Source organism: Neophocaena asiaeorientalis, unplaced genomic scaffold (genome assembly GCF_003031525.2).
Source record: "Neophocaena asiaeorientalis asiaeorientalis breed wild unplaced genomic scaffold, Neophocaena_asiaeorientalis_V1.1 scaffold45, whole genome shotgun sequence".
Taxonomy (NCBI): Eukaryota; Metazoa; Chordata; class Mammalia; order Artiodactyla; family Phocoenidae; genus Neophocaena; species Neophocaena asiaeorientalis.
The window spans coordinates 8318824-8331398 of NW_020174642.1; the positions used below are offsets into that span (position 1 = coordinate 8318824).

General features: G+C 44.3%; 1 protein-coding gene across 1 annotated transcript in view; it reads right to left on the reverse strand.

Annotated features, from left to right (window-relative positions):
- DSCAM (DS cell adhesion molecule) overlaps nt 1–12575 on the reverse strand; it is a 737093-nt gene that overhangs the window by 60206 nt on the left and 664312 nt on the right. The window contains exons 22-24 of the mRNA XM_024758431.1: nt 8189–8342; nt 1752–1869; nt 296–459 (exon numbers count right to left, since the gene is read on the reverse strand). Coding sequence (XP_024614199.1) covers nt 296–459; nt 1752–1869; nt 8189–8342 — 436 coding nt within the window. The remainder of the gene's footprint in view (nt 1–295; nt 460–1751; nt 1870–8188; nt 8343–12575) is intronic.

Sequence of the window (12575 nt, forward strand, 5' to 3'; positions counted from 1 at the left end):
AAAAAAAAAAAAAAAAAAAAAAAAGGAAGGGCTTTTTCAGCAATGCACACCTGAAGACAAATGAGACTAGGCTTCCCTACGTGAAAAAATGTAAACGGTGTTATCTCTCAGGTTATGAATGCTTTTTATTTACTTTGATTTGTTTAATTATATTCTCCAAAATGAACATCCAAGTTTTCGTAATATGAAAGTAGCAATTAGCTCTTTATAAAGGCTGATTTTTAAATTTGTTCACTCTTTGCACACAGGCATACATACAAAAAGAAGCATCAGAAAGAGTCCCGAAACGTGGTACCTTGTACTTGTAAATTTAGAATAATTTCATCTGATCCCCAGTTGTTATTGGCGATGCAACTGTAATATCCAGAATCTTCCGCCTTCACCGTCCGGATGACGAAGCTGCCGTTGCTGAAGACGCTTCTCCGCCCATCAACCGTTACGAGGCTGGGTGTCCCGTTACTACCTCACGGGAAGAAAAAGGCGCAGATTAAAGAAATTACAATCCAAGTTAGCTGAGGTTGGGGAAAAGCATAAACACTCTTTATGAAGCAAACAACCCATCTGGAAGGTTATATTAAGGAAGAACTAAACGATGATTATATGACAGAAACAGTCACATAGCTGAGTTTTGTCCTTTGTAAAAAGTGCTGTGTTGAAGCGAGGTCTGTGTGAAGTCCTGGCTACTGGCTGCATGGGTCAATGCTTGTCGTATCCCAATGGGAATTGCTTCTGTGGGCAGACGTGTCATTTTGACCAGATCAGACAGGGACAACTAAATTTTGGGGTCGCTTGTAGATTCGCTTAAAGTTACAGTTGTTAATGATTTTGACATAAGAAATGAACTGGGTATGCCAAGACGGTGATGAGCTGACTCTAGTATAAAGAGAGTTCCCTTGGCGACATCTTGGCCTTGGCCATGGTGACAACTGTCCAGTCATCTGTGGTCATCCCCACATCCGGTGGAATGCCACTGGACCTCGGGAGCTTACTTATTTCCTTCGTATTAACTGACTTAAAAGAGATGAGAAAGTGGTCACTGGGCCAAGACCATCATTTCAATAGTTTGTGTCTTTTAAGCGTCTTTGTTTGAAAATAGGAACTCTTCCGAATCCATTTTATACCAAATCTCTAGGCTCATCAGTGAATTCCCAGCCCTTTATTTACATCTTAATTTCTGTCTCTGAATAAATTTACTTAAAAAAGTTACACGAACAGAATCCATCTCACCCATTTCCTCCCTTCCATCTCATCTGCTGTTGTTGTAATAATTCCTACTGAGCACAGAAAACCAGATTTTATATTAGCTAAGTCTTAATGCATTCCATTTCTTAAAGTTATTTCTCAGAGCTTTTGAGTTAGTGTTAATTGGTCCATTTTCTTGGAAGGAGAAGAGATAAGTGCTAATTCTCCAGTCACTTTGGGTACGTTCATCTCAGATATACAGGAGATTTTCGTGATAAGGTACAGGAAATTTCCAAGGAGATTACTGGGCTGGCTAGACTATTCGCCTTGGAAGCATTGTCTTATGAATGTAAAGCTCAGAATTTTTAGAGAATTGACAAGATAGATCAGATCCTTTTAGTGTGAAAGCTGAGATTCCTCCGCCACCGCCCTCAACCAGCTTCCTCTCTATCGCAGAAGAGTGGGTAGTTTTCCTGGCGCTTTCAAGAGTGTAAATATACAAAATTAGACCACCAGACTCAGCACGGTGTGTCTAATGTACTGAGGGCATACATTGGGTTACTGGTTACCTGTCTTTCATCCACTTTACCGCAGGAGAAGGGTCCCCAACAGCTTTACAAGGCAAGGCGATATCTTTCATCCACGGAGTAGTCACCGTGCCACTGAAGGTCAGGATCCGTGCGGGAGCTGAACCACCAAACAGAGCAGAAGCCCAGTAACTACACAGAGTCATCTACACAGAGGCCAAGGTGACCCTCCCCAAGCCAGCAACACCCCAGAAAGGAGAGTGTATCTCTGCCAATCAATGTCACACCTGTCAACACTATTCTCGGTATCAGAGTGCGTCTAAGGGATGTTCATTGTATGAACATACAAACTGCCGAAAACCCCTACTGTAGCATTTTATCCCCTTGTACTGACTAAACCACAAGGACCCCAAATTAAATACTTGGGGCTTCATAAGCCCAGCAGCTCCAAGATGTGCTTTCTATGAGCCCAGTTATTTTTCAAAGCACTTATTAAGCAATTTCTCTCAACACCCAAAACTGCACATTAAAACATACTCGTAATATCTGAGAGAATAGACAAAACAAAACATAAAGTCCCAAGACGGGAAGACGTAAAACCATAATGACTTCTATTTATCAATTTTGTGGTACTTTCCCGACTTTATTATATCAGCTTGATCTTCAGCACAAACGTTAAGGAAAACAAACATTTCCGGACTGGCCTCTCTTGAAGAGCCAGCGTTTGCTTGGGGCAGTGATTCAGATGCTGGAACAGGGGTATCTCCATGGGCCCTGGTACAATCCCAAAGTGGCTGCAGGGCCCAGGAAGTGGAGAGGAAAAAGCCCAGGGCAGCCCCATGTCAGCAGGGGCCTCCTTGGAGACCAGAGGGGCCCTGTACTGACAGGTTCCTAGTGCCACTTTCTTGGGTGAGACACAGAAGCTGACAGAGACGCCAAGATACGAGTCCTCCAGAGGTTGAATGATGTGTCCGGCCTTTGCCTTTCACTGGGACACTGCTTTGTGGGCCACTCTCTAGAAGCTCAGCCCATCTGGATGCACAGACAAGGAGCCCACCGGTGGAAGGCAGCTCCAATCTGATGATGGACCCATAAAGATGGGACCAGTGTTGGCACCCCTGCACCATTTTGGGCTTGAGGGTTGAGACTGGCCAGCAGATGTGGGGAGAAGACTTCTCAGGAGAGTGCTGGAATGCCAGGAAAGGTGGAGTTCCCAGAGCCAACTCATGAGAAGTCATCCTGGTCTAGAGCACAAAGCTTTCATCACTGAGGTCTGCCAGACAGCTCTGACTTTTGTTGTTAGAGCAAAAGCCACCCATGTGTCTGAAGCAACGTTCCCTGCCTGCAGGGGAAGCTGCAGCTCTTCCTCCTTAGAGAAGGGTCTTCAGAGGTGGCTCACGGATAGCACCCTTCACCTGGAAATGGAGTATTCCAGGGCAGAGCCCGCTTTATCACTTACTGACCTTTCTGATTTTCTATCACGGTAACAAAAATATCCCGGGCAGGTAGCATCAGATTTCTGACATTGGAAGTTTGGTATTTTCCCTTTCAAACCCTTCAGACTGTCCTTTTATGATGAGGAATATCCTTGCAGCAAAATGGGGGTGGTTAGGGAAACCCAGCTAGAGTTGGGGGGCTTTCAAGCTTTCTAACAGCCCCTCCCCCTGTAAGAAATATATTTGACATTGAATCCCAGAAGCTGCACACCTAATGTGTGTGTAAATGAAAACACAGGTACGTAGAAAAGTTCTACACCTTCATGCTTACTGTGTATGATGTATTCTGATATATTCTACTTTCTTTTCAAGCCTAGCTAGTCTAGCCCGTTTGACTCTATTCCATTTTAGTTCTTTAATATGCTGGCTGTAACGCCTAAAATTAATTCCAGGCCTTATGAGTGGTTTTCCACTAGGCTTTTGAAAAACACTGGCTAAAACCACTTCATCTTCAAGCCCAGCACACCCGCTTTCTAGAATTAATGTCCGTTTGTGGAAGTTGGAATTCACAGGATCCTACTCTGAAATTCTAAGACTAAGCAGACTGGAGCGGGTGAGAGAATTACCTAGCATCTTTGCTAAAAATACAGATTCCTACTCTGGCTCTGTGATTCGGCAGATCTTGGGTGGGCTCCGGGGGTCTGTCTTTGAACAAGCACCTCAGGTGATTCTGATGAGAAACCGTAGCCCACTAGCAACCTGGACACCCCTCCCAGCTCCTGTGCTGCTCCAGCCACGGGCCATGTGCTCTGGGTCTGCCCCCACGCCCCGCCCCCGGCCCTGGGCTCCTTCCCAGGATGCCGTTCCCCCAGGACTGGGTGTGTGGTTTCATTCTGCTGCTCCCTCCACCAAAGCAGCAGCCCTCTTCCTGAACTTTACCCTGGATTTTTGGACCCCCCAGATCTGCCACTGCTGCCAGCCTGCCTTTATCTTCCGACAACTGCAAAACAAGCGGCACCAGCTTCCTCAGCCTGCGGGTGGCCCCGTCTTTCCAGCTTGGACATTTCGGCCGTTATGGTTTATGGTTTGCCGGGGTCTGGGGCTCCTGGGTGGTGCCTGCCAGCCGGACGTCTGCTCCACCCCGGAGGTGTTCCCTAGCTCAGCCCCTTTCTGGAAAACCCATGGAGATCAACCCTAACTCTGGGTGAACCCCACTTAAGCATGAGAAGCTGAACATTTCTGGAGAAATCCACGTACCCGGGAACCTGGGAACCCCCGTCGATTTACAGTCACCGACCTCACCTGGCCTCTCCACTCTCCCAGCCAGTGTCAGTTTTGTTAGTAAGTTTCCTCCCGCTTCTCTGCAATGATGACTTCCTGTTGTCCCTTCTTTTCTCAAACTTCTGGTCCTACCTTCACAGCCCCAAACTGCCTGATACTTGATACAGAAACTGGAAGACCCCAGCCGGGAGCTTCGCATTTCCTGCCACTGGATCTCGAAACCCCCTTGTGTTTCCTTCTCCAAAGCTCATCCCGCGGCCGTCGGCTCCTTATCTTGTATTACCCACCCCTCCCTGTCCACAGAGCCTTCCCACGGCCACATGGCGTGCTCTGCAGCTGACACGGTAAACCTCAGAAACCAGAGCCTTGCCTGCGGTGAAACCCTGCCCTCGCTCTCGCTTCTCCTTCCTGTCACTTCTTCCTGGTGATGTACGTTTAGAGAATGTTCTGCTCAGTCCCTCTGCTGCCCCACCTCCCATCCACTTTCTCCTGTCACTCGGTCCTCGAGCCCCACCACAAATGCTCTCTGTAAGGTCCCTGAGGTCCCCCGCGTGGCCAAACCCAAGGGCACTGCCAGTCTTGCTTCCCTTGGTCTCCCGGCAGCAGCATCTCTGCCGAATTCCCGACGTCGCCCTCCTGGTCCTGCCCCTGCCTGTCTGGCCTGACACCCTTTTCTTTGCTAGCTCCCGGGCCTCTCCCGCCCCAGTGCAAGCCGACATGTGCTTCCAGCTACCCCTGGACCTGACTCTCCGCCTCCCTCTGTGGTCCAGGTGGACTCTCCCCAGCCCAGGTGTGAGGGGTGCCTGGGTGCCAACCCCACTCTTTCTCTGCCTCCTGCCAGATGTCTCTGAAGAGTCAGGACTTGCCCAATGGCACAGAATCTCCAAGTGGATGGCTCTCAGTCACATCAGACTGAATGTGTCCAAAATGTCCCCACATCCTTTCACCTGCCTCACAAACCCCTTCCTCCACGGTCATCCTCTCCAGTACATGACACCACCACCTACAACAACGCGCGCTAGATTTGCTTGTTCGTCCCAGCTCTCCCCCTGTCCCCCGCATATCGTCCACTGAGTCCCATCACTTCTACACCCAGGACACACCTTTCAGGCCCCTCTGCTACCACGCTAGCCCAGGCCACACTGCCTGACTGCTCGGGCTCCTGTCTGGCCTCCTGTGTTTCCCACCTTTACCTCCCTGTGATCCACTCAGGATATAGACATCAGCATGGTCTTCAAACACACCTGCCATTAGGTGTCACGAGTACACCTACTGATGTAAGATGTCAGTGATGGAGAAACCCGACGTGAAGTTCACAACTCTATTTACTAGCATCACAATTTCTCCATAAACCTAAAGCTGTTCTAAGAAGAAATCTTAATCCACACGCACACACAAAGATAGGATCACGTCCCTCCTCTGGCTAAGACTCCACAGTGTCTTTCCATTTTGCTTAGAGTAGAATCTGAAATCCTTAACACAGCCTTGAAGGCCCAGCCTGGCCAGGCCTTTGCCTTCCCCCCGGCTCTCCTGAGACCACTGCCCCCTCCCCAGACCCACGGGTCCAGCATCCAGACCTCCGACACACGTAACTCTTCCTAGGCTGGAGGCCTTCGAACACTGGGACGCATCTTCTTCCCTTGTCATGTAACTGCGTTTACTCGTCCTTGTGTGGCCAAGGCTCTAAGTGGGGTCTGTTCCAAAGCGGGTTCTCTAAAGCATTTATTGACGTTTGCAATTATACATATATATTTGTGGTGCTTTGTTTACTGTGTCCCCACCCGATTTTGAGCTCCACGAGGGCAGAGAGTAAACACGTGTGTTGTATATAATCCTTAGAAGAGACTCCTGTGTGCTCACCACACCCTGTTTCCTTTTCATTCTGGACATTCAGCCTGGCTTCATCTCCAAGCTCTGCTCTGAAATTAGGTGTGACCCATGTTTCATTCTATACAATGGAATATGGGTAAAAATGAAGTAAACACGTCCACATCTGGCCCGTGAAAACCTTCTTTATGACTCTCTTTCTCCATCTACATGGCTGGAAATAAAGGACCCAGGATCTCAGATCACAAGGTGGAAGAGGCCAGGATCCCTGAGTCACCATGTGGAATGAGCCACCCAGGAAAGCCACCCAGTCCAGAAACATTTGTTTTGGTCTGGGTTATCAGGTTAAGCCACTGACACTTACAGGATTTTTTGCTACAGCAGTCAGGCTCCCTTGACAAAATCATCCCTGTATTGCTAGCATAATGCCTGACATACAAAAAGCACTCAAAATGATTTATTAAATGACCAAAAGACACTTAATATCCCCAGACAAGTCCTATTCCTGTGGAAGTAGCCACTTTCCAGTTGTTTCCCCTCTGAGTATGGCACATCCTCTACCTTAGCCAAGCCATTCCTGGCTGGGTCTGGAGACGTAACATTGAATGAACAAGAGTACAGAAGATGTGAGGCTATCTCTAACCCTACATCTTATGTTGCATTTCTTTGTTTTAAATCCCACAGTCCTGATGCCCTTTGATAATCACTGTTTTCTAAGTGTTAGAAAGTGTATGTTGGGGGTAGCTGGATATTATGATCAGACAGTACAAGAGACAAAAAAAATCCACCATTTATATTCCTTACCAACAATACACTTATTTCCTATTTGAATGTATGTTAAAAATGTGACACCCCTCTCTCTTTTTCCTTCACCACTTTATTCTGCCTCTTTCTTAGCTGTCACATTACCAGCATGTTTTCAAGCACTCTTAGAGGGCAAGTTGGAATCTTGGAATGTTTATTTTCTCTTTCAGACACGTAGAAGCCTTATGAGTAATAAACTGCCAATGTGGCCTATTCCCAAACCCGGGACAACTCCTATCGGCCTGGAATTGTGAGGTAAATGCATTTATTCATGACAAGGGCAAATTTAGGGGGACTCTAACCGCCACATGGTAGCAAGTACCAGAAGTAGAATAAGTGGAATAATTCTGTGTCTCTACGTGCTTTTTAGGGCCAGATTTAACATCTCCATGTGAAGATACTATATTCACTTTTAGGAACTTTTTCTTCCTAAAACAAACTTCCTTTTTTTACTTAAGGTCTTTGTATACAGCATTCCATCAATAGAAGAAGAACTAGTGATTTTCTTATATTCGTAAGATTCTAAATTCCATAGACCAAAAAATAGACATTTCTCTTCAAGAAGCACGAGACCTGATTTTGAAGATACTAGAACTTGCTTGGGAAGCTGTTATGCAGTGATTTTCACCGACCCAAAGGGGTGAATGGGGGCTCTTCTTCCTAATTTCCCTCAAGGCACTGGAAGTTATAAAGCCACTCATCCTTAGGAGAATGCTTTCCTGATTTGCACAAAAGCCCAGTGCCAGCTAGCAGCAAATCTATTTCTTGGGCTGAAATGTGATAACACATGGCATTCTGGTTTACTTGATCTTTAGGGCATTTTAAGCTTTATTTCAGAGAGAATAGAGACTTAAAACCAGTTGAATAGGGCTTCCCTGGTGGCGCAGTGGTTGAGAGTCCGCCTGCCGATGCAGGGGATGCGGGTCCGTACCCCAGTCCAGGAGGATCCCACATGCCGCGGGGCGGCTGGGCCTGTGGGCCATGGCCACTGGGCCTGTGCATCTGGAGCCTGTGCTCCACAACGGGAGAGGCCACAACAGTGAGAGGCCTGCGTACCGCAAAAAAAAAACAAAAAAAAAAACAGTTGAATAGTCGTAGGCAATGAGGCCCTTACCATAATGGGTGGCATACCTTTAGCTACTGGCTCCACTGTGATGATTTCACTGCTGTTGCCTCTCCCGGCTGAGGTCACGGCCACCACCCAGACGCTGTACTGCCGATTCCGACTCAGGTTAGGAATTCTGTAGGAAAATGAGTCAGGAGAGGCTTCAAACTCGCTGATCACCTGTGAGAGGAGACATAAATGTTCCCACATTCAAGGAGGCCAATGGCACAAATGGATCTCCTAAAGGAATGCTTATTAACACATTATCTGTTATAAGAAACAAAAGCCACCTCTCATCCCTCTCTAAAAGGCTGGATCTGCAACATCTACATAGTCTGAATATGTCTATGCAGCAGCTATGACAGCCACCAATGAGTAATTTAACCCTTTACATTATGGGTCACAGCACGGCTGTTTTCCGCTGGGATGGAATAACAAGAACCAGATGGACCATTCTACCCAAGACAACCAAAGAACACACAAAATATAGGAACAACCTTAAAGGCATTGCACATCAGGTAATGAAGGAGAGTGATCATCTCCCTGAAATATGGGAAATAAATGAGGTGAGGCCAACAGTTGCAGGGTTGCTACATTTTTGTGAGAGTTGTCAGGCCATGGCACAGAGAAGGGAATCCAGGAAGAGTCCAGCAGCCTCCCTGAGTCAAGGAGACAGAGCTGAGAGCCTGGAAGGGGGCTGGAGCCCCCAAGACAGAGCACCGGGAAGACAGCTACATGGAGAATCTGAAGAGGGTCCCACTGGGTCTTCAGCTGAGCAGATGTGTGCATGAAGAGAAACTATCTGAGGCCAGGGAAAGAACCACCTGAAAGGATTGGACGTCCCGGTGCTCAGCTTTCACGCAGGGCTGGGAATAGTGCCTTCTCCCACCAGCCAGACTGGAAGCCCTCGAGATCCATGGAACCATTGGACATAGTGCCTAAGCGTCTTACCTTGGTGGTAGGGAATAATTAGCCCTAGACTGAACACCATACTGGTATCGCCTAACAAATATTAAATGCAAGATTCATAAAGATCAAACTGTCATCAAGGAACTGAACTGCATCTAAGAATAAAAGTCAAAAATTTTACAGGAATAAAAGTATCCAGTACCCTGTAAGGTAAAAGTCACAATGTTTGGCATTCAATAAAAATTTTCTAGATATGAATAACCCAACTATCTAGCAACTTGTGAACAGATAAAATGTGTTGCATCCATACAATGGAGGATTATTCAGCAATAGAAAAAATGAAGTACCAATACATGCTTAACTTGGATGGGTCTTGAAAACATTATACTAAGTGAAAGAAGCCAGTCACAAGAAACTATACATTTATGGTTACCTTGTATGAAATGTCCAGAATAGGCAAATCCACAGAGGCAGAAAGTAGATTAGTGGTTGCCAGGGGCAGGGTGGGAGAGAGGAGGAACGGGGATAGATTGCTACTGGGTATGGGTTTTTCTGGGGGGGATTATGAATGTTCTAAAATTAGATAATGATGGGGATCGTGCAACTCTCTGAATATTCTAAAAGCCACTGAATTGTATACTCTCAAAGCATGAATTTCATGGTATGTGAATTATAACTCATAAAAGCTATTATAATGGATGGAGCTAGAGATTGTCATACTAAGTGTAGTAAGTCAGAAAGAGAAAGACAAACACCATATGATTGATATCATATGTGGAATCTAAAAATAGGACACATGTGAACTTATCTATGAAACAGACTCACAGACATAGAGAACAGATTTGGTGGCTGCCAAGGGAGAGGGGCGTGGGGGAGGGATGGATTGGGAGTTGGGGATTAGCAGATGCAAACTAGTATATATAGAATGGAAAAACAAAAAGGGAACTATATTCAATATCCTGTGATAAACCATAATGGAAAAGAATATGAAAAATAATATATATATGTATAACTGAATCACTTTGCTGTACAGCAGAAATTAACACCTTTTTAAACATCTTTATTGGAGAATAATTGCTTTACACTGTTGTGTTAGCTCCTGTTGTATAACAAAATGAATCAGCTATATGTATACATATATCCCCATATCTCCTCCCTCTTGCGTCTCCCTCCCACCCTCCCTGTCCCACCCCTCTAGGTGGACACAAAGCACCAAGCTGATCTCCCTGTGTTATGTGGCTGCTTCCCACTAGCTATCTCTTTTACATTTGGTAGTGTATATGTGTCCATGCCACTCTCTCACTTCATCCCATCTTACCCTTCCCCTACTTCCCCCCATCCCCGTGTCCTCAAGTCCATTCTCTATGTCTGCGTCTTTATTCCTCCCTGCCCCTAGGTTCTTCAGAACCTTTTTTTTTGTTTAGATTCCATATGTATGTTAGCATATGGTATTTGTTTTTCTCTTTCTGACTTACTTCACTCTGTACTACCATATGACCCAGCAAACACAACACTTTAAATCAACTATACTTCAATAAAATAAATTTTTTAAAAGCTGCTATAAAAAATTCCACAAGGATGATTATAATTTTTGTGAATTTCTGTTTGAATAATAATTAATAATAATAATAATAATAATAAATCCCACAAGGACTCAGAGGCAAAAAAAAAAAAAAATCCAGAAATGCAAAGAAACAAATAAGAAAAAGGACTCATAAAGAAAATAAAATTTAATCAATCAAAATTGACCCATAGGTCTTCCCTGGTGGCGCAGTGGTTGAGAGTCCGCCTGCTGATGCAGGGGACGCGGGTTCGTGCCCCGGTCCAGGAAGATCCCACGTGCCGCGGAGTGGCTGGGCCCGTGAGCCATGGCCACTGAGCCTGCGTGTCTGGAGCCTGTGCTCCGCAATGGGAGAGGCCACAGCAGTGAGAGGCCCGCGTACCACAAAAAAAAAAAAAAATTGACCCATAATTGACACAGATATTAGATTTAGCAGACAAGGGCATTAAAACTGTTATTATAATTGTATTATAACCAGATATTAAAAAATCTAAATAGATACATGAATGATATAAAAAGACCCAAGTCAAACTTGAGATGAAATTACAATATGTGAGATGAAAAATACACTGGATTAGATTATTAGCAGATGAGATCTTGCAGGAAAAAAAAAGGTTAGTGAACTTGAAGATATATTAATAGGTGGAACACAGAGATAAAAGAGAATACAAAATTTAACACAGCATTCGTGAGCTATGGAACAACATCAAGCAGCTTAACATACATGTAATTGGAATCACTAAAAGAGGCAGAATAGAAAAAACTTTTGAAGAAATAGTGGCTGAAAATTTTCCAAATTTGATGAAAACTATAAATCCAGAAAACCAAAAATCTCAATAAAACCCAGCCACAAAAATACGAAGAAAACCACACCAAAGCACATCATAATCAAATTGCTCAAAACCAGTGATAGGGAGAAAATCTTAAAAGTAGCCAGAGAAAAGACATATTATATATGCAGGCACAAAAATAAAGATGTCACAGACTTCTTGTCAAAAACAATCCAAGTGCTGTAGTCTGAATGTCCCCCCTAAATTCATATATTGAAACCACACTCCCAAGGTGTGGCTTTTGGGAGGTGAAGGGCACCCATGGGATCAGTGCTCTTATAAAAGAGGCCCAAGAGACCTCCCTTGCCCCCTTCTACCATGTAAGGATACAATGAGAAATCTGCAACCGGGAAGAGGGCTCTTACCTACCATGATGGCACCATAATCTCAGATTTCTAGCCTTCAGAACTGTGAGAAATAAGTCTCTGTTGCTTAAAAGCACCCAATCTATGGCATTTTTGTCATAACAGCCCAAGCTGACTAAGACACCAAGTAAGAAGACAGTGGAACAACAGTTTTAAAGTTTTGAAAGAAAAAAGTCAACCTAGAATTCTATATTCAACAAACATATTTTAAAATGAAAGAGATTAAAAGACTTTTTCAAATATAGAAAAAGCTGAAAGAATTAATCATCAGCAGAGCCACACTATAAGAAATGTTAAAGAAAGTTCTTCAGGCAGAAGAAAAATGATACCAGGTAGAAATATAAGCTTACACAAAGGAATGTAACATACCAGAAATGGTAACAATGTAAATAAATACATATGATCTTTTATTATTTACATCTCATTAAAAGATAATTGATAATTAAAAGATAATAAAAATGTAGTGTGGGGTTCATAAAATATATAAAAGTAAAATGTATGAAAACAATCGCACAAATGTTAGGAAGGGAAAAAAAATGGAAGCATGGTATTGTAAGGCTCTCAAACTGTACGTGAAGTACATAATATCACTTGAATGTAGAATGAAAAGGGATATGCATTAATCCCAAAGAAACCACTAAAGTTACAAAATAAGAGTAAAATAAAACTAATGAGAAAACAGAAAATAAAATAAAATTATAAAAAATATTCAGTTGATCCAAAGAAGTCTAAAAAGGAGTAAACAGGC